This window comes from Semicossyphus pulcher, unplaced genomic scaffold (assembly GCF_022749685.1).
Source record: "Semicossyphus pulcher isolate SPU_LCO1_2020_fin unplaced genomic scaffold, fSemPul1.0.p SCAF_11, whole genome shotgun sequence".
NCBI classification, from domain to species: Eukaryota; Metazoa; Chordata; class Actinopteri; order Labriformes; family Labridae; genus Semicossyphus; species Semicossyphus pulcher.
Window position 1 is genome coordinate 13,213,972 of NW_027211615.1, and position 27,460 is coordinate 13,241,431.

General features: G+C 43.5%; 1 protein-coding gene across 1 annotated transcript; it reads right to left on the reverse strand.

The window, feature by feature from the left end:
- Positions 1 to 1,043: 1,043 nt before the first annotated feature.
- rps6kc1 (ribosomal protein S6 kinase polypeptide 1) lies at positions 1,044 to 26,757 on the reverse strand. Its single transcript, XM_069657544.1, has 16 exons — positions 26,603 to 26,757; positions 25,045 to 25,080; positions 24,042 to 24,162; positions 23,602 to 23,717; positions 23,428 to 23,521; positions 23,295 to 23,348; positions 22,759 to 23,181; positions 22,341 to 22,465; positions 21,950 to 22,048; positions 18,319 to 18,366; positions 17,680 to 17,812; positions 13,804 to 15,444; positions 11,845 to 11,934; positions 6,489 to 6,571; positions 4,877 to 4,972; positions 1,044 to 3,122 (listed from the first exon to the last, which is right to left on the reverse strand). Exons 1-16 carry the CDS (start codon positions 26,702 to 26,704, stop codon positions 3,021 to 3,023), a joined length of 3,363 nt encoding a protein of 1,120 aa, XP_069513645.1. The 5' UTR covers positions 26,705 to 26,757; the 3' UTR covers positions 1,044 to 3,020.
- Between the last annotated feature and the right edge of the window lie 703 nt (positions 26,758 to 27,460).

Genomic DNA, 27,460 nt, shown 5'->3' on the forward strand with positions numbered 1-27,460 from the left:
AAACCAGAATTAAGCTTCATGTATCAGATTATTTCTTGGCCAGGTCTGCTTGCCGCATTGCACGTACACGCCAAGAAATAGTCTGGGACACAACACCAAAAAAAGAAAAAGAGTCAGTTTTAAATTTTGTGATTTGTATGGATTAAACAAAAGACTAGACTGTTACCAGTAAGGGTGGAAATCGCAGGGTAACTTATGATACGATAACACGATACGTGGCCCATGATAACGATAATATCACGATACAGCGATAATTGATACAGTGCAAGACAATCATATAATGATACATCACGATATCTGATTGACTTCTTCCGATAATTAATTTGCATTCACGTTAGCCTCGTTCATGTCATAAGCGGCACCGCGAGGAGTCATGAAGTAGAGATGCCGAGAGTCAAAACTGCAGGGAAATCTGTTCAGAGTGCCAAATATTTGTAAATTAAAATAGTGATATTTGGCGTTAGCCTAACGATAATTGTATTGCACGAGTCAGGACGATGATACGTTGCTGTGTCGATATTTTGTCCCGCCCCTAGTTACAAGTATTAATGCAAAGCTAAGCTAACTAGTAGCTGGTTGTTTTTATCAACCTTGTAATCTAACTCAAAGCAGCAACTAAGCAAATCTCTCAAAACCATTCCTTGTTCCCTACGTTTACGCTAAAACATGGTGATAACTTCTTATTAATACGCGTATCCCAAGCGTACCTGGACACACCCTGCAACCGAAAAGGAAACTCAAATATAGGTGTCATTTTTTATTTGCTTAATCAGGACGTTTTTTAAGACTGGCGTGTATTTCCACAACTGTACCCCATGTGTATGAATGAGTGCTGAGGATTCACCCTGCTGTGTGTGTGTGTGTGTGTGTGTGTGTGTGTGTGTGTGTGTGTGCTGGCTCGTATTTCTGTCAGGGTGACACTCAGCAGGAGTGACAGGGGCTTTCTAGGAGTATCATCAGTCCTGCCGATAAGAGGGGCTGTAGCCTCAGAACAAACACACTCCCAACCTCTTCTATGTGAAACAGACGCATCACCGCATGTATTCATCCAGGTATGTTTATTGTTATCCAGGGTGACTGACATACAGCACACATGAGAGTGATCATTCAATAGAAAACAACAACTCATTGCGATGTTTATGTCAGATAGAAAGGGTTAACAGGTGGAGTATGGACCTGGTCATTAACAGAATCTGTCAGTTAACATTGAAGTGAAGGACGACAGAGTGCAGCCTCTACAGAGTGATTATCCGTGGTGTTACACAACTATTTGAAAGATGTGTTTGATATTTGCTCCAATGACTTCCGAAAGCCTCATCCTGTTATACAAGAAGTGTTAAATGGCATGTAATGTAATTGTCATGATACATATTATAAAATCAGCATTATGATCTGTGTGGTGAGTGTTACTCAAACATGAAAGTAAAACTGCTCAAACAAAAGGGATTTGATTGATGAGGCAGTAAGTGATTGACACGTTGGACATGATGGGAGACCTGGGTGTACCTGTCACTCAGCACGACATCCTTTAAAAGGTCTATTTACAGGACACACATTATTTATTGTTCGATAGATTTTTTTTTCATAGTATTAAATATTTTACATAAATCATATTCTTTCATGCAGAAAAATTCAGTGCAGAGTTTAATCTGATATTCATTAAAAAAACAACTGAAATCTGTAAAAGGGCTGGTTTCAAATGCGTGGCTTAAGCCTCGTCCTCCTTTATCCTTCTTTTTGTGAATGAATGAAACTTATTTAGGGCCTGTGTCCACTAACGCCGCTTTTTGCGCTGGCAGCGGCCATAACCTCAATATCTGAGCGCTTCTCGCTGACACTTACTGTTGCTAGGTTACGAAAGTTGCCCTCGGTAGTGACCGTTAAGTCTGTTTTAAATCCCTCTGTATGCTTAATATTTTGCTTTTATTTTAGGAAATTTTTCATAGAAACATTAAAACGTTAGAAAGGCGTCGTGTCCTGGTATCAGCAGCAGCTCTACACCTGGAAATAGTACCTTCGAAAAAACAGAAGATTAGCTTCTCCTCTGCAATTGTTGTTGACAAAGATGACTTCTGAATACCCGCCCCTTCTTGATTTTGATTGGTCGTGAGGGAAAAGTGACATTGACGAGCGCGGAGGTGTTCCACAAGTTGAACTATTTTCAACTGAGCGCTGAGCCGGCATTAGTGGAGACAAGACCTTAAGCTGTCAGTTACACCGCCCATTTTCCAGATATGATCCAATAAATACTTCATAATTCAAATCTTGATATTACTAAATTCTTCATGTGAAAACAAAACCTTCTCCTTGTCTTTGCCTTGCATAGTGTCCATCTATGTAACTGTATGTGGGATTTTTGGCAATGAAAAAAAAAACTTCGACAATGCTGTAGGAAATGATGTATCATATCTGCTTCGACATCAGAGCATAAAAATCCTCAATAAATAAAACCCTTGTCTCACTCACAGCTAATCTCAGTGGGCTCTGTGAGGAATGCTATAAGTGTTAGGTCAACGAACTGAGTGTACTGCACGTGGATCTTTACGAAAGGTGACGTAAATCTGTGTCAGTTTTAATGCGTAACATGCAGCGAATGCAGGAAAGAACACAAAAATGTCACCTCTCACTCTCAGTTGTGTCATTTTGGCGTACAGCTAGTGTATGAGGAGTGTAAAAGCAACAATGTTGTAGTGGATCATCACTCGGTACCAGCACTCACTGTATAAATTATTGCACCACACACGGTGTTAAGTGCACCAAAAAGGTTACACAGTAAACCCTCTGTGTGATAAAGAACGTAGCATTTTACAAGGAAGGTAATACTGCTTCTTGGCAAACTCGTACAAAATCAAAAAAGTAGTTTGGACTGTATGGCCGCACAAAACAGGGAGACATGTGCAGAGATGCATCTGTTGTTACTGCGTGTCTATTTGTGTGTCCACTCTTAAAAGGTGTGCATCCAGGGCAGCCAGTTTCCCAGCATGCATTTCTGGTTTCTGCAGTCCCACAATGCACTGCGTCTATTTGGACCAGGCCATTTTGGCAAAGAAAGGGTGGGATTTGATATCATCCACGCCTCCCACACCTGCCCCCAGTCTCTCCATCGGGTTGTACTGGAGTAACTGCAAGAGAGGACAAGATAGAGACAGAGTGAGAAAGGCAGTTTAATGAAACCAGGTGAAATGACTGAATAAAATCACAAGTTAAGTTATCGGGCGGTCTTTACAATTAACCGTAAAATCCAGAATATAAATCACACTAGAATATCAGACTGTTGTTGGGGGTCTCCCAGAGGGAAAACAGGTTTTCTATGGCTTTTTATTCATTAAAATACGTATACAAGTTATTTCAACAATATTTTGATTTATCTTCATTCGAAACACATTAAAACACACAAAAATTAAAGTCTACCATCTGTTTTCACCATGTGGAGGTTTGCAATCCTGCTAGCTACCGGTGCGGTAGCTGAGCTCAGCCTACGGTTAACGTTGATTGGCTAAATCTCAATCTCCACACTCACAGATTTTGAGGCGCGTTCCCCGCTAAGTGTGTGAGTGCTTAGTGCTGTCCCACTGTAAAATCAGCAAGTGCGTGACCGCACAACTGCAAACTTTCCTTTGGTAGTTACCCTGAGTTCATAGTCATCTTGGTGACGTATACAAATGTGATTGTCCAGCTCATTCTCAAATACGGTGGACGGTGACGGGAACAGCAAATACGTTTATCTGTAAGTTACATTTATTTAATCACTTATGTGATTATTCATTATCGTTTTTAGAGATGTTTGTTATTCAGTTTAATATTCCCAAAGAATTAACATTAATGCCTTTCTGACTTTTGATAGTTTGCTATTGTTGTTAGGGTGGCGGCTGCTCTATGCGATCATGATGTCCGTGACGAAGCGTTAGCTGGATTATAGCGCCATTGTCTGGGTAAAACACCGTAGCACAATAGAATATCTCTCCCTGCATTTCTTACTGGTATATCAGTTGCCCATTTTTAGATTTAAAAAAGTATTAAAAGTGCGTCTTATACACTGAATTTACACTTAGTAAATTAAGTAAGTAAGTAAGTAAGTAAGTTAATCCTCTCCCTTAAAGCACAGGATTCAGGGCAGATTTGAGCTGCATTAAGAAGAGGTTAATTCATGCTAACCATATTAATATACATCTAAGGAATGCAAGGGTTGTGGAGTTGGGATTAGCTGTAACACCTCTGTTATTAAGGACATATCCACCGTGTGTATACTGTCTTTGAATCTATTATAATCTGAAAATCTAACACCTGTAATCATTTAATGTAGTTACAGCAAGGTCTTGTTTTTATTTTGGTAACACCTTTAGATAGTGATCTCTCTGCTACGCTTACTAGATATTAATAATCCTTCTGATACATACACAGTGTTGGTGTACTGTTGAGCCACTGTAGCAGATCAGGCTGTATGTCTCTCAAACAAACCACTGTTGTTGTCGTTGTTGTAGGAAGTTATATTTATAAAAACTTGTTTTCCTGTCATCTGAGGCCTTACAAAAAGTGGGTCTTTTAAATATCACATGTACACATTTTTAGAAACTCTTTGTAGGTCGAATTACTATTGTGATAACAAACTTACCGTACTTTTAATTTAAGCAAAAATGCAACAGATTTTTACTCCAACATTATCATGCACCATGCACGATTCCCTCAAAGACCCATTCCTGCAGTGAACGCACTTTATGTCAAGTCATTCTTAAATGTTTGTGACTGTAAAGATGATTATAAATACAAAATTACAAAAAACACATTCAGCGATAAGAAAATCTATTAAATTGGCCACTCTGTCAGATTCTGTGGATGAGACGACAACAAACACGTTAGCAGCACACTCCACTCTCACCTTCTCCAGCAGAGACCTGGCCTCCTCTGAAACAGACTCGGGGATGTTGAGGGCCGTGTGGCGACCGATTCCCGCTGGATGGCAGCGCAGCAGAGACTGCAGGGAGAGGAAGGAGGGGTGGAAAGAACAGATAACTATCAATCAAAACAAAGAAAAGCTGAACTGAAGGGACAGATACACTGACACCCGCAGGGGCCTGCAGGTCACCGCGAGAGCAGCGGGACTGGACAAATAGGAGGAGACCAAAGAGCCAGAGCACCTGAAACAACACTGATCCCATCAAATACAACAACTGCTGCTGCTCTTTCTTGGAACAGAAAGAATGACATGTTTGTGCATTGTTTATACCGAGCGACTTTACTGGAAAGGGAATACGAAGTCAGTCAAATCTGACCTGTTGAAAATGTCAATTAAAAGGAATTGTTGCGTTCACATGCGACTACAATAAATGAGAGAAAGGGAGCACAAGACCTGCGCGAGCTTCTACCCACAGAAAGTGGCTCTATTGTTTAAATAATTGACAATAATGACTGTAATCACTGTATCTTGCAGCAGCACATCTTTCAGCGTGTCTACAACCACAAATTGAAAATGCTGAAGCAGAACGTGTGCAGCGAGAGAAATCCGTAAACTGTGTGTGTGTGTGTTTGCGTTGGGAGACCCTGTGTGTGTGTGTGTGTGTGTGTTTTCCATCAGTTAGATCGTTTTTCCTCCCTCTCTCTCTCTGATACGTGCTGCAGGAGTTCTGGCTGGGTTCCTAGCAGCAGTCAAGACTGCTCCAGGCGAGATCTTATCCTGCAAGGATCAAGAGACACTATGTGTGCCTGTGTGTGTGTATCCTTGCCAGGGCTGTACCCAGACATAATCATCAAAGGAGACATCTGTGTGACGGACTTTTTTTTCCCCAGGTAAGCGGTTGTGTATTGTTCAATGAAATATCACTAACCTAAAACCCCGACTCACGTTTTGGGCCATTGATGGAAACGGCTGATATGAAAACATGCCCACTGGCAATCAGTTAGAATTTATTCAAATTTAATAGATAATGAAGAATTGAAGAGACGCTCTGCACCTGCACTGTGTCTGTTGGTGCTACTGTTTGTGTTTGTCCTTCAAGAGTTATAATTAGCATGCGTTTGTGTACATGTGTGGTGGCTGAATTTGTTATCTTTTAAATAAAAAGGCTGTCTTAAAAGACGGCGCCTGAGCCGAGTTCCAGCACCTCGAGAGCCGCCCCGGTCCTCACCTTCCACGCCGACCTCGGAGCGGCGCGCTCAAAGCCCAGCGCTGCTCCAGGAGCCAGCGAGGAGGCCCGGCGAGAGCTGACCCCCTGGCCCAGCAGATGGAGCTCAGGCTGGGGGAGAAAGTCACACCGACACCCCTGGCACTCCCCGAGAACCGGAGTACGAGACGGCAGCCAAGACGCACCTCGCACACGTACACACAACAAAACTCCTCCTACTCAGACACACACCGACACGCGCGCGGAATCACACACAAGCTGGCACCACCATAAAGCGTGTGAGAGAGTTGAAAGCCAAGACACCTACAGACATCCCACAACACCTTCGCAACAAAGATTTTTTATTTTTTTTTGTACTTTTTCACTCACCGTGCCCGTCAGGAGCTCGAACAGGATGGCGCCCAAACTCCACCAATCGCACGCGGCCGTCTCCTCGCCGATACCTCCCACCTCTGGAACGAGAGCAGAAAAACATGGAAGACACTGAATGAATCAATAAATTAACAGATTAATGAGGCGGGGAAGAATGTAGGGAAGAAAAATCAACTAGCAAAGGATGCAAAATAATCAAATTTGTATAATTAAATCTTATTGATCTTGAGCTCAAACGGTAACCGCACGAGACCCCTCACGCGATTACACCAATTTAGAGATCTTGCTTTTAAAGCCTCAACATTAAACCCTGCTCCACAATGACATCTTGGATTACTTAATGTTTCACTGAGTCGACACACTCAATTCAAAATGAGCACAAAAACATGGACACAGTCTCACACACACACTCAGACACACACACACACACACACACACACAAACAAGTGTGTCTCATAAAAGGGTGATTTGCATAATAAAAAAGCAGTTAAATTGAGGAAACCGTCTGCTGCAACTTCACACCATCTGCATGACCTGACCTCAAACACAAACACACACTCGTACAACACGCGCGCACACACACACACACACACACCAAGAAATGTAAAGCAGGAAGAACATTTTGTTCAGTTTTCTTTATCTCTGCACGATTATCAGCCCCTGAAAATAATCTACAAAAAGGACAAGAGCTTCAACTGATTCATGTTCTTATCATCGATTAATCTGATGATTATTTTCTGAATTAACGGGTTCATTTGGATCTTTGCAAACAAATCCTCAAAGTGTTTGTTTGTGAGGCTAAACAAAAGTCATTTAAACGCAGATCTTCTGGAAAAAAGTTGATTAATTCTTCATTTTTAATCAGAAATAAAGGCTCTCTTCCCTTTTAAATTCAGCTTAAAACACACACAAAGTTTGTCGATCCCTTCACTCTGTCTGGACTCCTCAGTGTGTTTGAGCAAGAAGCACAAACTGCGAGTGATACTAAAGTCAAAAGTGTATGAGAGCGACTGTGCGTGCGTGTGCAGCTAGCTCCACTGGGTACCAGATGGCCTCTTGTGCCGCTCAGCCTCCCTCTGCTCTGCTCCCTCCAGAGGGGCCGGGACCCCGGGGTCACGGCTGTGTGTGCCCAGAGACCAGGCTCCTCAGCTGGGGAAGCAGAAGAGACAAAGACCCCCTCGTCTCCTGGTGGAGGCTGCGGGGAACTCTGGGGGGGGGCTGCGTGGCTCTCTTGCAGCGAAGGTTAGAGAGGGCTATGATACGACTTGCACACACACACACACACACACACACACACACACACACACACACACACACACACAGCGAACTGAGCAACCGGTCTTCAGGGCTCCCCAGGACGACTGTTTTGACAGCCAAGGAGAGAAGATCGTCATTGAACGGACTAGTGATACCTGCGTGGTTATGAGCTGGAGGGGAGATACTGGACACACACACACACACACACACACACACACAAAATCGCACACGTCTCAGAGCAAGGTCGATGTCATCACAATGGATTAATGTCTAAGGAGCTGCAGGGAGAGTACAGTGGAGCTGGCTACACTTACCGCTCTGTCAGAGCGAGGCAGGGAGAAGAGGAGACAGAGAGGAAGAGGACGAGAAGGGAGAATTAACTGCATCCAGAGGCCATGGGTCATTCAAACCTCACTCTCACACTGCTGTGTGTGGTGGGGGAAACTTTTCAAACCTGACCACACCTTCGCTAACGTTTTCTTTCTGGGACGGCGCACGAGAAGTTTAACACCGCTAATGAGAGTTTGAAGAAAACAAAAGGAACCCGAGGAGTTCAGAAACAGCGGTACACAAACACACATTGTTCACCTTGTGGCCTCTTCTTCTTCCCTTTCCCCTTAACAACGCAGTTCCCTCCTGCTTTGTATCTTAATCACACTGCATCTCCTCTCTCCTGGGGGCCATAAGGAACTTTCTCTCTTCTCCTCTTAGACACACTTCCCTAAAAACTCAACCGAAAGTCATTGTTGAAAGAGGAAGTGTGCAGGTAGGAAGTGAGGAGGCATCGGTGTGTGATGTTCCAAGAATGCGTGTGTGTCTTATGAGCTTTGCAGGCGCTCTTTATGAAACCAAATCACTTATATAGTCAAACACAAACTTAAATCAACCCTGTGAGTCACCTTCAGTGTTACGGCAGAGGCGAAATATTCAAATTTATATCAGAGGGACTACTTTTTCTTACTCAACAGTCTTCTAAAAACAATGACAGCTCCGTGTCAAAAAAAGGGAACTACACGTTATCTTCCATTACATCTTTCTTTGGCTGAGCAGGTAGAAGAACAAAAGCAAATCAGTTAACGAGTGAGTTCTCAGTAACAGGCTTGATGCCTCTGAGGGGAAGAAAACACTGAATTTCCCTTTTCTTAGACGTTAAAGACAATCGCTTCTGTCCTTACTTCCCTCTCAACCGAACAATAAACAAGTCCCTTTCCCGTCACATTGACACACATTGTTTTTTTTCTTCTTCTTAGTGAAAAAAAAAACATAAGCCATCTGATGTTTATCAATTATGACAAAACGCTGAAATGTAAATAAGCAGGAGAGCAGAATAAATAGATTAAAACCCTGCTGCTGTATTTTCCGAGTCCACTCCCGTGTTTTTTTGTGGGTGTGAATGTGTGCGTTTTATAAAAACATGTTTCCCTCCTTCTTACACACACACACACACACGCACACACACGCACATACGGTCACAGCAGGCCCCCTGCTAGCTTTCTGGCAAACAGTCATAAATCTGTCATCAGGAATGAAGCCATCGCTAGAGCTGACCCTGTCTGGATAAACAGCAATACATAACAAGGGCAGGAGAGACACACACTCACTAACCTCTGCGTTAGACTGTGTGTGTGTGTTCACAAGCACATACATTTACAGGTACATGTACCTAACGCAGGTAGAATAAATGCAAGTGAAACAGCAGCTTAGAGGCATTACTTTGTTAATGTGTATGTTAGATTTTCAACAATTAAAGAGAAAGGCTCAAATAAAAGTTGCCAGTGGTCGAGTAGGATGAAAAAGTGTTACAATCTCTCTACTACAGCATGACACACCCCCTGCTGGCTGCTCATGTGCACTACATCCATTGATCCACATGGACTCAACAGTCGTTTAACTAACAAGACACTAAGCTCACACACACTTCATTTCACTAAAGGTGAGGCTTTATCCCCCGATATTTCTAACAGGCTTTCAGTGCTTTATAATGTTGAAACTTTTTGTGTGAGCTGAATATAAACTTTAGGGGCGCTGGTTTAGCTCAGTTGGAAGAGCAGGTTCAACTCCCGGTCTGCTGATCATTTGCTGCACGTCATCCCCCACTCTCTACTCCCCACGTTTCCTGTCTCTCTTCAGCTGTCCTATAAATAAAGGCCAAAAAAGCCAAAAAAATGTTTTTGATTGTGTTTTGTAGATGATGAGCAACTTTTACATAAAGCCAAGTCTATTGTTTTACTGCCTCCATCAGCTCCTCCAGTGATGCACAGACTCTCTGTCCAACTTCAATGATACTGTCTTTGTCTTAACACTCAACTACAGAGCTACACATTAAGGACATATTAAATTACAATTTTAAAAGTTAACGTATCATTTAGATCATTTGTAGAGTAAAGACACCGAGGCTGCTTATAGCTGCTGAGGTCTTAATATTAGTGTCCCTGTTTTATAGCAGTTTGTTTGTGAATGGATTCCTGTCAGGGTGCTGCTCATGGTGGATTCATGTTGGGTCTCTCTAAATAATTTAACAAAGAGTACTAGACCTGCTCTTTTTGTCAAGTGTCATGTGATAACTTTGGTTATGATTTGGCACTATATAAATAAAATTTGATTGTACTGGTGCTTAATTCTCAAATGTCAATCAATAAATTAATGATGAAAATAATCATGTATTGCAGCCCTAAACTTTTGCTTTACTTGACTGAGCTGGAACATTGCTGTAATAACTGACTGTAGAAAGAGCACATATTGCAAAAAATACAACCTTTTGTGATTAATTTTTTTTTAGCATTTTTAAAAAATATATTTTTTGGGCCTTTTAAGCCTTAATTGAAAAGAGGACAGTGGATAATGTTGGAAACAGGGGAATGGGGAATGACACACGGCAAGGGGCTGAGGGTGGAGGATCGAGCTTGGGGCTGCCACATCAAACCTGTGGCCTCTGTACATGGGACACTGATTCAACACCGATTCTTTTTCTATTGAGTTGTGTTTCATGAGTTACCTTCAAATCTACAATCCACACTACAGTAGAGTAGAATTACCACATTAATTACACAGTGACTACAGCGGCAAACCCGTCTCTGCCTTTTTTATGCGTCTGTTTATTAAGATCCTCGCGCTGAGCTTTACCTCTGCGTCTTTAGGTCATCTCCTGCCGGCCACTATACGCCTCTGTGTGCTTCCTTTTCCATTAGCAGGCTTTTACACAAGCTGTTGCTAAGGGAATAAAAAAATGCACACTTTGGATATTAGATGGAGCATTTGTTGCTTTCAGATTTATTACAGCAATGGCATACTGTACGTTGTAGTCACAAGGAGGATTTAAATCTAAAGTGACCTTCCTGGCTTGAGAGAGAGAGAGAGGATTGAATATGAGTGAATAGAAGTGCGCTGGAGAGCGAGTGGGTGTGAGGGCGTACGTCTCAGAGAGCATCCGAGTGTTTTCAGCTTCTTAGTCCTGCATATCGAAGACATTTAACCCGCCACGTTTAATCTATCCAACAGAGTGTGAAGCCGTGTTCTTAAAGCAGCGACATATTGGGAAATGTATCCGCCTATAGATGTCAAACACTCGCCCCGTACACACAGAAGTGCTAAGTGGGGACATGGTGCTGTAGTCTAGCAGCAGTTTGTTTTCGGCAGCTTGTAAACAGCATACCAGAGCTGCCACGAGCCTGCTGGGGGCAACACACGGGGTTACGGCGCTGCTGGCTGATCGCTGCACAAGAGCACACTCTACAGGACGATGAGGGAATTACAACAAGACCATCAAGTTTCCTTTAACTGCAATAAAAGCAAAAGTATAAATGAAAATAACAGAACGGGAAGCTTTACATGTGGATGTCTGTGTCTCAGAGTCAAGAAGAATAGCTGTTTCTGCTCTGGAGAGTTGTTTGTGTACACTTGGATTGTTCATTCATGCCTGATTATGAATAAGAGTTTTGTGACCATGGGAAAGCGGCCTACTTATGGCCCTGCATGCCTGCATAGAATTAACCCCACCTTAACCTTCTAACTGACACAGAAACACACACACAGCATGGGTCCTTTTCAATAAGAATAACAGGAGAAATCAGAGAGATTAAGTGTATACATGTCTCACCTGGTGCACAGTACATATTGGCAACGGCCTCTTTGTCACAGGACTCCTCCACGTCACTCCAGCTGCAGAAGTAGGTAAGCTGAACATGACCTAAGGAGACAGGAAGGGACAGGAAGTGTTCAAGCTACAAGAGTAAAACACTCATAATGCTCGCAGTCAAGTGTCACTCCGACTCGCTACTTTCCTAACTGTTTACTCACCCTCTGAGCACTTCCTTCCTCCGTTCCTTTCCGCCTCTCTACATCCCTCTGCGAGCTTTTCAAGCACACGGCCCCACCGATTACTCCTGTTTAGCTGCTACCCGTTAACGCTATCATTAGAACTAATGGTGTCATTAGGTAGCCGTGGCCATTAGCCTGGGCTAGCCAGACTGATGCACCACACTACGCCGTTGATGGGCCCTTTAGAACAATAATTACCGCCAGGGAGACGAAAACAGCCACTCAGCTAATTAGACGCTTGTTGATAACGAGGTGGGGAGAGATGATTGTAGGACGACAAAAGAAGAAGTTGAGGGGGAATCTGTGACCTCCCGGTACAACACTTTCGCCTCTGGAAGAGCCGTCGTTTTTTGGGAATAGATTACATCATGGTTGACTGACAGAGACAGACATATACTATGTGTGCGGAGGAAGGAATACACTAAGATCTTGACTTCAACCTAATTTCTTACTGCAGAAGAAAATTTTAATAACTAATACTACTAATAATACCTAGTTTCTTGTTTAGGACACGTTTTTCTGGATTTCAACTCTTGTAAAATCGAGGTTGCCAACTTTAAAAGCAACAAGGTGGCTTTTTCTCCACCATGAATCAGCAGGAATAATGCGTTAAAGTGTAACAGAAAGAAGATGTTTGCATTCTCTTAGTCCTTTCAGGTTTTATGAGACACACAGCTGTATCATGCTCTAATATCATCTACTTCTTTTAATAACCTTTTGTTAATTTAAGCTCCTGTGAGGAACTTTTAGTTTGTGTTGATTTTGGCGCCCCCTGTGGACAAAGCTGTACCTCTTATCTCCGCTGATTTTGTCCTGCACATGCTTAAAGAGCCAGTTCGCCGATTTTCAACCTCAGTCCTATCATGTTATCACGGGGAGCTAACGCCATTATGGTAGAAAAAAATGCAGTTTTGCTCTGTGCCTTTGGAGGATGCTATCTGCTTCTCCAATGGGTCCTGGAAAACCTCTGCCAGACTACGTAAAATACGTCATGTGGCAGAGGCCAGGGAGCTCGCTAAACTACACTTCCTCAATCTAGGACGCCCGCCTCTGATGTCATGTCTCGTTCAAAATCGTCCGGTTTGAAAAGTAGACTGCAGACCTGAAGATTATGTAGACGATCCACCGGTATATTCTCGTAGGATTTCGGATTCTATACTGCTCGGTAAAAAAGGTAGTATTTCACTCCAGCGTCTCTTGCTGGGTCGTTCCTTTCAGAGGGATGGGGCACAATGCACGCTGGGTGTTGCAGGAATGTTGAATGGGCAAAAACACAAGCTGTTTGTACAACTTTCTCCACAGCTATGGCGCCAATTTCAAATATTATTGCTTCCATCGATTACAGAAATCGCATCGCCTGACACCTACCTCCCGCCAGCAGTTTCAGGCTTTTAAAATAACTATATAGAAATAATCAGTCTTGTCGCTGATGGTCTGGTTTGCTTTTGTGGGTCATATAGAGTCATCAGAATTAATTTCAGTCTGTTTCATAACCAGCGAAAAACTCTTTAGCTCTAGCTTTAAAGTGTATTGTAATGCTGCTCGTATATTACAGCTTGTCAGTACTCATGTTGTTATTTTTTAGCCGTATTGAGGCTAATACATTTACTGTGTGTAATGATCCAGTGCGACCTCATACTTTAGAAAATATATACCAAGGTTGTGAAATATTTTCACATAGATCCTTGTCTTCAAGACAGAGTAATGAGGAAGGCTGTGTTATTAATGGATGTCTAACCTTGGTGGTCGAGCAGGATGTTGTTGGGGTTCAGGTCTCGACAGATGATTCCCTCTTGGTGCAGAATGTCCAGGGCGGTCACCATCTCCACGGCCCAGCAGCACACGAACTCCTCAGGGATGCGAGCTTGAGATGCAGCCAACGAAAGCTCGTCCAGCTCTGCGAACAGCCGCGATACGTCTTTATCAAATTCGCTGCCACTTTTATTACGTAGAACTCTTGAAGGTTCACCAACAAGAGCTGATAAAGTCTCGATCACTTCACAGGCCTCACTACCATTTAGGCTGTCGCCGCTGGGCTCTGAAAGCAAGTCTTTATTAACGCTTGCACTGGCCTCTAGTTTCTCACTGAGAGAGTCAGTAACTGGAGGGTCGAAGGGGAGGTCATTATTTTGGCATGCAGGATCCACCACCATTTTATCAGAGGCCTCTTGTGCAAACGCCAAGCTGCAGTCCTCCCACAGCGAGTTGAAGGGGGAGGAAGATGCGACGCTGGTGTCGCAGGCTGCAGAGGCCGTACAGAAAGAAGAGAGCTCCTGCTCCAGCTGCTGCTCCTCCTCCTCGTCCTCGGGTTGGCTGTGAAGCTGTAAGACGTCAGGCTGGATGAACTTCTGAGGTGACGCTGTCGCCTCGAGGCCCAGACACACTCCTGAAGACTCCAGCTCCTCCTGTAAAGAGTCGACCGTCCCGCTCAACTCAGGCAGGTTGACCAAAAGGTCTGGAGGGTGACCCTCATCCTCACCTACTGCCTCTTTAAAAGAGATGACTGGCACAGACTCGTTAGAGCCTTTATCGCTACAGTCCAAGCCCCAAAGCTCCGAGCTGTGGCCTTTGACCTCCTGAGCCAGCTCCGGAAGATCCTCATTGACATCTGAGCCAAGGTCGGACGTAGAGAAGACGGGAACCTGCTTCTGAGATGGGCGCTGCTCTCCTAAATCCACACAGGTCACCTCGCTGGCGCTGTCTTTGCTGTCGATACGGAAGAACTCCATTGGCGTGTGCTTGGATTGGTCTAAAGACAGAGGTGCAGCAGGAGACGGCAAAGGACTGAAGACTTCGCTGTTGTCCTGACCGTCGCCACGGTATTGCTCGTTGTCGGCGGTGTGGCCGCTTTTATCGGACGACTCTGTGAAGAAGCCGAGTTCCTGAGAGCTGATGGGCGAAGAGAGACTGTCGTTGCTGAGCAGTGAGCGGCTTCGCGAGGACGTGGTCGTCGCATTGGGCACGTCCAGCGACAGCATTTCCTGTTCGCTCTTCTCTTCCTCCTCTTCTAGTGCATCTGGTTCTACTTTCTCTTGTTCGTACTCATTGCAAAGTGTCAGATAACTGTTGGTGCACTCCTCCTCGGAGTTGGCTCCAGAGTCCGACTGGGCCCCGGTTTGTTCAATAAGCCTGGAAGGAAGAACGCTTTTCTGAGGAGAGCTGCTGAGCTTCTCCCCTTCTTTCTGCAGCCCTGAGACAGAATCAGAACAAGCGAGCGGCCCAGAACCAGAACTGGCTGAACCGGCATCCAGCTTTGGTACAGCATGTCGTGGAGAGTGTACAGCCGCTGTGTGGCTCTTCTGTATGAAAGGAATGTCAAAGCTCTCGTCTGGGCTGGAATTACGAAGGTACTTTCCAACGTGAGACCACAGCCTCCCACCTAAAGATGAAGGAAACAGCAGTGAGCAGAGGTATTAAGAGGGCAAATTAGAGGGAGAATTACGGGAACTTTTCCAGGAATGTTTTCAGGGGAAGTTGCTAACTTCACCTGTGTTTTAACTGGGTGAAACCTGGTCTTAATTAAGCGCTCATTTGCATTGTCCAAAAATATTCCTGCTCTGGGGAAGCAGCTCTTAAAGTTGCTGACTGGTCAAACACAAGTCTCGAAGCTTCTAAAATGTGTGCAAACCATTTCTTCACATGTGAAGGAGCAATGGGAGCCAGTAGTTTACACAGAGGGAATGGGATGTTTTATTGATATTTATTAGCAATTGTGTTAAATACTTGATTCTGATTGGTTAATTACGGCATTCCGAGGGTCTGTTATTTCTCAATAACAGACCGTTGCTATGAAGAACAGACCGTTGCTAGGGTCTCAGCTCTAATTACACAATCCGTAGGACTAACTGTAGTCATATCAATCCGCTGAAAGAAGTCAGGTAAATTTGACTTCAGCTTGTTTACAGCGGGGAAAAAAAAGAAAGATGAAAACAGTGGAGAGAAAGCAATTAAGGTTAAACGATGTAAAAACTGAAGGCTACGACAGAGAGATCTACAAATCTGAAGACGCATGAAGTCAACATTAAACGGAACACAGTGTGGGATACAGCAGTGTTTAAAGACGGTGAATGGGAAAGAAAATGTCAACAGACTCTGACAGTGACGAAACAGAAAACCTCAATCAGGTGCTGCGCTGATTCATGCGGTCATGTTCACCGTGTCTTACTTCACCGTCAGTGGAAAAAAACAGCTAGCTTAGCTCATTTTAATGTGAGTTTTAAGAAGGCTACAGAGTTAACTGTTGCTCTCACTGTGAGTGTAACTGACTATATTTAAATGCAAAACGGAAATATAATCATTTTTAGATTAATAAAATCCGTATTTTGTGTCAAATTAGTGATTTCGTAGGTAAATAGGCCTGTAATAAGCGGCTATCAGAGTGAGACAAGCTGCTCACCCAGGAAGCCCAGAGTACCCGGAGGAAACCCACACATGCACGGGGAGAACATGAAAACTCCACACAGAAAGGCCCACTTGATTCAAATCTGGGTTTAAACTAGGAACCTTGAAGCTGGTTTTTCCTTTTTTTTTTCTAACCTTCAAAATATTTCATCTAAACAAACAAGAAAAACACTTTACTGCTATCTGGCTAATACACGTAATATATTTACAGTTCTCTGGCTGCTGTGCAAATGTTGAGATAAATGTGCAAAAGAGCTTTTTAGATCCTGGTCTTGGTTCTTAGTTACTGGGGCTTTTAGGGAACAGGGTAATTAGGCTCCGCTTGTGAACCGAGGTAAACAAAAACAGTTATAACTGAACCCGATTTAGCTCAGTGGAGATGGGGTTAGTTTGTGTTTTAGGTTCTCTGTGTTATTAAGCATTTTGACTTTTCTCTGTCTTACACACACGCACGCACACACACACACACACACACACACACACACACGCACACAGCTGTAGAGTGAGCAATTGGAAGCCAGCATCTGTTGTGTGTGATGAGAACAGATAGGGAGCTCACAGTGATGATAATGATAGCGGGGCAGCTCGATGGCTTAGAAAGTAAAACCATCCACATGTTGTTTTGTTCAATGTCACTCAGGTCACTGCCTCTCCTCCGCCTGCCTGTCTGTCTGTCCTCATTTAACCCATCAGCTCCTGTATGCTAAATATATATACGTTAATACTATATGATGCAGAAGAAGCAACCCTGACAAAGCTGGGGTTAACTTGTGGCGAAAGTACGCCTTCTCTGATACTCGATTAGCATTATTAGATTATGTCGAACAGCCTCGTATTATACTCAATACTGTCCACTAATATTAGCGCAGGGTGGTTATTGAGTGCGCCAGATTGAATAGGTTACAGGGCATTAAAAAATATGGCTGCATTTCATTTTACGCACTCACCCACACACACCAGCTACACACACATCCTGGAGTGAGTGGGATGTAAGGAGGCCCAGGTGTTGGCATAGCTAATGAAGCATGGTGCCACCTGGTATTCAGAATAATGACCTGTGACACACACCCATCTCTATCAAACATCTGTCTGGAACAAGGGCAGAGAGACGGGTGGAGGAGGAGCGGACGAGGAAGCGAGGGAAGGAGGGGAAGAGGAAGTTGGAGGTAAAGACGACAAAAGAAGGAGGAAGTTAGAGATGTGTGGGTTGTACCTTCAGCGTACTGCAGGAGGAGGAAAACTACGTCTTCGGAGACGATGAACTTCCTCAGCTGCACCATGTGGGGCACAGAGTGAGGCATGATTGTCCTCTTAATGCGTCCACAGTCGCTGCTCTTCCTTAGACCCTGAAATAAGAAGGGAGAGGCAAAGGAGGTGAGTTATTAAGGCAGGGAAAAAGTAGAAGTAAATGAAAATAAACCGAAATAAAAAGGGAGGAAAAGGGAGGTGAGTGTTTGTGCGAAGATTAAGATGTAGACAAAAATGATGGAGGGAGCGTAGCAAAGGAGAAACCTCCCATTAAAGAGGTGCCAGCTATGCCCCGTGGCAACCCAAAGTCACTGGATTCATCAAGCCACATACAGCGCGTGACTTTAACAGAGCCACACACATTTATCAGCGCTACACGTAAAGTTCACATTGGCCCGCCAGAGTGTGTACGAGTATGCGCGCACATGTGTGTAGTCATCTGTGCCCGCGCTGTGCGTTGGCATCTGGCACACGTCTCACACCTGAGAGCAGAGGAGCTGACAGGGACAGGCCCATTAGAATCAATTACACCGGTCACACACAGGGGCTGCTGGCACACTTACAGTCACACACACACACACACACACACACATATTACACTTACTTTGAGGATGAACGTCTCTTGCGTTCTCTTGTCCATGACCAGAAGAACCTGTGATGGAAGAGTGCCATTAATTGGTATGAACAGACATACACGGCCTAACATGATGTAGTGGTTATGTCCTCCAGAGCACTGTTTTTCAACCACTGGGTCAGGGCACACATAAGGGTCACTGCAAGATAAATGTAGGTCCCTAAATTATACTAGAGAAACTGGCATTAGCACGTTAGATCCTGCTGCGAGGACCCAACCAAATCCCAGCCACATAACGACCACTTTAAGGTTTCTAGAGTCTATAGTGTATTAACGGGAAAAGAGGATAAATTGCAACACATTTTATCTGAATTGATGTTCATTAGTTAATTTGATAAATGAGAGAAAATTAAATGACAGCTACTTTTAAGGATTTTATACCAATACCAAGCATTTGACAGTTTATATATTTTCTATAATTTGGAGATTGTTTCTCCAAGAGGAAGAAAGTGAGTTTCTTACATTTTGGACTGTTGGTTAAACAAAACAGTTAATCAGAGGACAAGTTTTGGTACACTTAACAATATTTTGAAAAAATTAAGATATTGAAAATTATCATTAGTTGTAGGTAAATGTTCACCAAAAAATGAGACACTTTAAGTGATAATCAAAAAAAGATTTTCATTTAAATAAATGTCTGTTAAGTCACTATCTATCGCCGAATGAGGTCACACAATGGTGATGGAGGCTATGGCCCACTGATGAAAGCCTTTGCATTTGGAGTATAAAGTATTATTATGGACTGGGTGTGAAAAAATCACAATCAGCGCCCAGTTAGTGACGTGTTTTCCATCAGCCAGCAGTGGTTGGTCTGCCAGAGAGGGTAGGCGGAGCTAAGCGGCTGCTTTTCCGGTCTCTGCAAGTGTTGCGAGTAAACAGTAATCTACTATGGCTGAACAAACAAAGAAAGATCGATGACTACAGATACAACTTCAAAAATAAGTGAAAATCCAAAGAAAAAGAAACAAATTCGACGCTCAGATGAAGGCAAACAGTCTGAAAAGGAAAGCGACTGTCAGCGAGGAAAATCAAGAGTTACAACCGGAGCCAACCGTGGACGTCACACATGTGACACTGTCTGGATATCTGGTAGTATCTAGTAGACACTAGGGGTGGGAATCGCAGGGCAACTCATGATACGATGCGCAATGACGATAATATCGCAATACAGCCATTCAGCGATAATGGATATATTGCAAGACAATCATATAGTAATACATCACGGTATCTGATAACTTCTTTTTCGGCCAATTTATTTCCGTTCACGTTATCCTCACACGTTATAGGCGCCACCGCGAGGAGTCATGAAGTAGCGACGCAGTGAGTCAAAGCGCCGTATGTATATTAAAACGTTGATATTTGGCGCCAGCTTATCGATAATTGTATTGCACTAATCAAGACAACGATATATTCCCACCCCTAGTAGACACAGTATTTTCTAGCAGAGGCGTCTCTAAACCCCCACCTTCTTTCCATCTGTAATCAACAAAGCTACCAGCATCACTTACTCCACTTGTCTTTCCTTCCTCCCTCTTCCTTATATCTTCATTTCCTCCCTCCTCCTCTCTGACATCTCTACTGCTCCTCTGCTCCCTCACCATCTCCCCAGTGAGAGCTTGAGCATATGTGTGTGAGCCAGCCCGTGTTTGTGCGTGTTGTAACGCGTGTGTGCGTGCGTATGTTTTGTGAGTGCATTCTCTCCATGTGACCCTGGCGGGGACCAAACAGGTGCAGGCTAAATGGATATGAATGGAGCTGTGAGTAAACAGAGTGGCGGTGCCGGCCAGGCCGCTAATATAATTAAGACACAAACATCAGGGAAGGGGGGAGGTGGAGGGGAGGGGCAGGCAGGGGCAGCAGGGTGAGGAGCTCTCTCCATCTGTCCCCTCTGTCCCCATTAAAAGTGAAAGGAGGAAGTACGGAGGAGGAGGAGGAGGAGGAGGAGATGATAGCTCAGCCATTTCTGCATCACACAGTATCCACTTATCTCAGGTGTTTTTTCTCTGTGTGTCTGATTTGTTTGTGACATATTGTGGATTCTGTGTGCACCTCTGTAGAGAAACACATGTCGGTGTTGTGTCAACATTTTCCTTGGGGTTTTGTGTGTGTGTGTGTGTGTGTAGAGGACGAGCATCATTGATTCAGTGTTGTGTGTGCCGCTCTCTGAGCCGCTTGCCAAGTCATTTCATGGCTGAGTGGCGAAGTTGCTTCGCCGGCAGCTGGTTGAGCGGACCAGCAACCTAAACTGACCTTGTGCTAGTCATAACCGACGCTAAACATACACACACTCAGCCCGGGCCACACCATCCAGTAAATCTATTGCGTTTTATGGCTTTGTGAAAGTGATGGTCGAAGGAGGAGAGGACACAAGGAGGAGAAATGTATCTGAGCGGGGCGATTATTAAAGTGTGTCTGCTGTACTCAATACCCCTTTCCCACCAAAATTAGCACGTTTCTGCAGGTTTTTCAGACCCAGGAAGACCCGCTTATAGATGCCGATTGTCTCTTTTCCCGTTGCCAGTGGAGTCCTCTCCTTTCGGTCTCTTTTCTGCTGCGTCAGCGTCTGACGTCACAAACAGTCACAGTGAAGATGTTACGTCTTGTTATGTCTTTATTGTATCTATTACTCATTCAGTCTGTGAATCAAACTCGGCGCAGACATATTTGGAACGATGTTCGAGCGCTGCTCAGATGGAGACGGGAGGAATTTGTAGCTGAGATGACGAGGAGTCGCAGAAGTTACAAACGGAGCATAGCATCGCGCCGGAGAGGGGGCGGAGATCATCGTGTCGATACGGGTTGTGTGTTTCCATCATTGCCGATCGGAGGCGATAATTATCCATGTCTACTGCAGAGTGATTTGACTGTCTGAATGCTGATTGTAACCTTTCCCACTTAGCAATGTTAGCGTTATTTTGACCAGTGGGAAAGTTGTATTATTTTCTTTGTGGTCCTTTTCCTTTTTACTCAAATGATCAGTTCCTGCATGATTTCGTGGGCATTTTCTGTGATTGTTGCAGCCAAAAATGCCTGATTTCTCTGGAGTTATTTAAAAAGTTGCAATGAAATTTGCAGCGTTTTACCACATACACATCCACTGTAATAAACCCATCTATTGGCTGGGCGAGCTGTTTGTCTTCGGCCATCACTTCTGGTCAATTTCCGTGTCAAAATGCAAAATAAAATGTGTAAAAATTTAAAGTCAATAGTCATGAAATGCTCATTTCGCCCTGCACGTGCACATCCAATGGCATCCATATGTGCAAAGGAGAATCTAAACATTACTTATTACATTTACGCCGTTCTACTCATTATTTCAGCTGTCGCAGCAGTTTAAAGCAGTAGATAAAAGACAGGGATTACTATCTCATTGTGCAATGACGATTTGAAATCGGTGATGACACGCTCATCAGTAACAAGCAAGTAATACAGTAAAAGATGCCCTCAGATATTTTTACAACATCGCAGAACTCAGGGGATCAACATTCTGATTGTCATTTAAGTCCTGAGGGGACTGAAACATGGACTTTGATTAGAAAGAAAGCAACACTAAAGTCAACTGCCACCATGCGGCTGTCAGTTGGAAGGCTTAACGACTCACCTTATCTATGACCCCCAGCACTCTGTACGACCTCAGCTCCTCAGATGGACTCTGCTGGCCTCCTCTGCTGGTGGACGGGCAGCACTGTGCCCCCAAAGCCTTGGACAGAAACACATGACACGGTGCTCTAATGATGAGCTATGTTTTCATTCAAATATGGCCCAAACAAACTGTTTTCATACAAAGTATTATGATTATTTTAGACTGTATATATACAAAGCAAGATAAGGTTATCCAGTCCAGACTTCCTGCTATGTTTTCATCTGAAACAAACCCAACAGCACTCTGATATACTCATCAAGTGGTTTGAGGACACTTGTGGGTGCATGCATTAGTTATATTTACATAATCTAAAACAGCACAAGGCCGGGAAACGTTCCCTCCCACTCACCACTGTCTGCGTCGACCCTTGACCCATGTTGCTTCTCAGATGCTGACTGGATATCTGTTCTGCGCGCATCAGATACTCGGCAGTCTTCTTCTTCACGGCCTCTCGCCGCGTGGGACTGGGCTCACCTGAAGAGGGGTGAGGGAGTTAATCAGTTTTCTTTGTGAAGGTGTTTTTACAGTGCAGAGTTGGATACTTATGTGCTAGGATTTAGACAAAACAGCATGTTAGTATAGTGGCAATCTCGTAAAATCTTTTGCAAAAGAATAAATATACAGGTTGTGTCACTGCTGCACATTAAATAAAAACAATAGTTTGAAGTTATGAAAATCGAGGTGCTGTTTATTACTTAAGCAATACTTTAGCTCTTCAATAACTTCCCCTCTTCTCTCCAAGTTACCCCGCTCTCTCCCACACTGACCTTGCACCCCTTGCAGCAGAAGGTCCACTCCGCTGCGGTAGCAGGAGAAAGCTGCCTGGAAGTCCTGCTCCTTCTCTTTCTGTACAGCCACACAAATGAGCTCACTTGCTTTATCTAAGTAGTCTGACTTGGCGTCCTTCGGGTTTCCACCGCTGGCTTTCCTCAGGCTGCCGGAGAAGAGCGCCGTTCGGCCTGGCCAGCTGACCTCTGGGTTAGGGGCTGAGGAGGCAGGCACCGGGGCGGGAGATGGGGTGCGGCGGTCGTGCAGGGAGGGCAAGCGAGGGCTGCAGCTGCTGCTAATGTTTGTGGCTCCCCCCTGTGGCTGGTTTGGGGAGGTGCGGCCTGAGGCCATGCCATCATCCAGCCCAGCCAGAGAGTCTGTGTCCACAGCCAGGGAGGTCAGGTCGCTGTCACTGGACGGGCCTGGGGAGGAAAGTAGGGTCAATACAGACAATACACACTTTTGACTGACACACTGAAATTTAATTAAGCTCTCATGTAAGCAGATGTAATTTTGATGCCTAAACAAACCTTACCTCCATACTCAGATGTGATGGTCAAATCATCTGCACCACTCAGGTCTCGTTGCACTGAAAAACATGTCCAAACATCTCTTAGCAGATGTGACTGAACATGATCAGTAATTAAGAGGAAGAGTTCCTAACCTACCGTCAGAGCTGCAGTCTGACAAACTGTCTGCCAGGAAGTCAGAAAAGGGCTCCGCTGGTCCGATGAGCTCCGAGCCGTCGTGGACCTCACCTCCCTTGGACAGAATCAAAAACAATGCAGTGAGTAGTCTGTCTGTGAGCATTGTTGTGTTTCTGCATGTGTGTGTTTAAGTACCTTGAAGAAATCTTGGATGTGCTGACTACTATAGAGAGCAGGGATATTAGCAGAGAACTGTAGCAGATCCTCAGAGCACTGTCTCCTCTCCTCAATTACTGAGTCATCAAAACGGCCTGCATGTACATACACAGAGAGAAAGGATCATTTAAAATGGAGTGCTTATTGACTGAGTAATACCACTGAGCTGCCTCCAGGCGGGAGCGTTATCACTGCTTCTCCATTGGTGCAGGATTTACTGTACTCTGGTGCTGTACCAAACTCTGTCACTATGTTTCTTTTGGACACTTTAGAGAAGAGCGCTAGCTGTAAAAGATGGATCCACACTCCTGGGTTCAATGCTAGCATAAACAAAAAGAGGATAAGCATTTGGTCTCTTTTCTGTTATGAGAACAGGGACGTTTTTGACACAGGTGGACTCGAGGGGGTTGGTTTCTTACCAAAGACTTTGGCCCTGGCGAAGGGTGGAAACAGCTCCGACTGGCTACATACATTCTTGTGCAGCTGCCAGAGGTTCTGATGAAGCTTCCGGAAATCACTGTATCTCTTCCATACTGTTATCTGCAGGAAGGAGAGGAGAGATGGATGAAGATAGGGAGGAGCAGTTGTGTTTCACTCGATGGATTATATCTATTTTGTGACTCTCATCTCATTGTCAGAATATTATTTAAGTATGATATCCTGCTCATTAAAATATACACCATTAAAAAAACTTTGAACTCTGACTACAATGAATAACACATCTGCTGCAGCTCAAATGCCAACACGTTAAACTATCCAACTCATGCAACAAGTTGAATTCCTCGTGTTATCGCCATCTTTCGCAATGAAAACAAAATAAATGAACGAATGAAGTTACAACATTCACGAGCAAACCTGGACGAAGCAGTTCTTGTCTCTGTGGGATAAAGCAACATTTGGCCCATAATGATGAGATTCCAGTGCGATTTGCTAAAATCCTGGCCAGCCTGCTGCTGGGAGAAAAACTAGACTGAGCTCTCAAACAGGAGCACTGCTCAATAATGGAGGCATGTGTGTTTCCAGGCCGTAATTGACATCATGCTTGCTGCATTTGCGCTGGTTACAGGCTAGGCTAAATTCCTCAGTGTGTAACAGAGCATTCATGTGTCTTTTACTGCGTGTTTGTAGATCTGTTATGGGAAGGAAAACAGTAGATTGTTCTGGAAAATCTTATAAAAGAAAAAACTATTGTCTACAGCGACAAATGTAACTACTTGTGTCACTTCTAAATGTTTAATATAAATACTCCAGCTGCAAATATTGTTTGTTTGGTACCGGGACGTCTCAAACGGGAGGTTTCTGAGCTAACTAGCAGGGCTTATCTTCTAAACTTGCAGGTTAAATACTCCCAAATATTCCCTCCAACTCCTGTTTTGCACACTCACAAAGTCACAGCATAAAAACAATAATTGCATGTCTTACCTCTTGGACATCCTCTGGGCTCTTCCTGGAGATTATCTGTGTGGAAGAGGAAGAAAAGAACTCAAAGCTTTAGACCCTTTCAGTCTTAAAGTACTAGATTTCAGTGGTGGTTTTGCTGCGAGGACTTTCTTGTGCGGCTGACACAAGTATGAGCAAGGACACAGCTCTCAGTGCGACAAAGAGTGTATTATAGTGCGAATGACGGAAGCCTTGAGAGTAGGAACGAGACATCACCAACAATAATAACAAGCAGGATGGCAGGCAGACGGGCAGGGACAAGAAAACTTAGCCCGTCTTTAACCTTCCACATTACTTAACTTTGTACCAAGACTTGATCTGTGGGGGACAGATGATTCAAAGTTACAGCCTGTACCTGTGGAATACCTGACATACCGATCTAGGTGTATGATTAATGTAGTTTATATTATCTGCTCCCCATTCTTAGAACATATTGGTACTAGAATGGCAGCCATTGTAATGAAGGGTTTGGTAGATCATGGTTAGGAATTCATTGCTATGGAGTGCTTAAGGGTTAGTGATGCTGTACAGTGCAGGGTTGTAAGACTTGGACTCTGTCTATGATTTTTTTATCCATACAATTTCATTCTATAATTCTCTGGTAATGAAGTGTGACATTGCCTCCCGCTGTGTTTTTTTTTGTTTGTTGTTTTACCTCTTACTGTTGGGTTATGTTTGTATTGTTTGTACTAGTCTGTGTATTTGCTTGTGTGTTTCTGATGTCATACTGCATATAGTGAAGTACAAAACTTTGACCCTGCCTGATGGAGATGTTATTTCCCCTTATGCTTCTTTTATGTATCACATAAGCATCCCTTTGTTATCTGTACATCAGAAAAGTTCAATAAAGATATTTAAAGAAAAGAAAACACAGCCTGATCTGTCCAAAACTGCAAGTGAAATTGTCCCTAAGTATTTTCAGAGTAAAGCAGCATGTAACTCTAGGAGATGTACAGGGACTTGAAACCCTTGTCACATGTAGTGAGATAGGTCATACAGTTAACCCAGGCTTTGACATGTCTTCATCCCAGCTTAGACAGCAGGTCTGGCTTGGTAATGATGATCCCCTGTTTGTTGCTTAATTCAAGGCTTTTTCAGGGAAAGTCGCATCAAAAAATAATGACAATAACATTAACAAGCTATATAATTAATGTTGAAGTACAAACTGTTTTTCTGCCTAGAGATGCTCTACATTATTTCCGTAAAGCTCATCTATCTTAACGTTAAATCAAACCCTAACTGAGCTAGCTAGTTAGCTTTCTAATGGTTAATACGGTTTTTTGTCGGATTTAACCAGTCTGGATAATACTGCTAATCTTAACTGGCAATGGGAGGAAGGAAAAACCTACGTTTTAAAATAAAAGCATGTTTAACTGTGTATTTTTGCTTTATCCGCGGTGTTAGCACGGGCTGTTGCCATTGACAGATGAAGTGAAAGTAACGTTACTTCTTTTTGCATCATTTTAGCTTAGAAAGCTAGCTAGCTAATAACACCTAGCATTAGCCTTGGTGTCAGAGTGCCCATCCTCATTTTACTTACCCTTGCGGTTACTTTGTAGACAGTATATCCTTTCTGGTGCTTTTTGGGATCTGTAACAGTATAAAACCGAGCAAGTTCTCCTCTGTCCCGCTGCGATATCATTCTGATAATGACAACATTGCCAAAGCTACCAGCCGGCTAGCCGTACACATTCATTCCCTGACAGCAGCACAGTGACAGTAAGGCTCAGAAGCTAGAGCTCCCCCTACAGGATAGACTGTGAAACTACATGCAACTCCCGTTTGAATCAATTATACAGTAGAATAATGACAATAGCAATCTTAAGTTACTTGGGAAACATACATTTTACTGTATAAGTGATTATCATTTGATTGGTTTTATACTGGTACATAAAAATCAGAAAATCAGCAATAAGGCCACAGTGCATGTACAGAAACAGATACATGCATATGTGCAAGTACCATAAAACACACAATACATAATAATGGCATATAGACTGGTTGTGGAAAATATAATTGTATCAACAAAATTAGGTGTAAACAACAAAATTATTGATGGATCTATTTCATTTAGCTACTTTAATTTCAAGGTATAATGCTATAGGTATAGATTTGATCTTAGCCTAAATAATCAAATAAAACAACATTAAATTGTATAGATCTAGAGTATTAGAGTAATTAATTTGTCAGCAGACACGTGTGGCTAACAATTCTGTGCTTTTTTGAACAGTTTGAAATAAAACAGCAATGTAAATCTGAATTGATAATCAATATAACAGTTGCTAAATATTAAGACACCTGATTTGTAATTGAGATTAATAACAAATAGATAATGTATGCTATGAAAAGATAGAAATGTTATACATCCTGTCTAAACACTGTGTGTGTCTAAACTGCC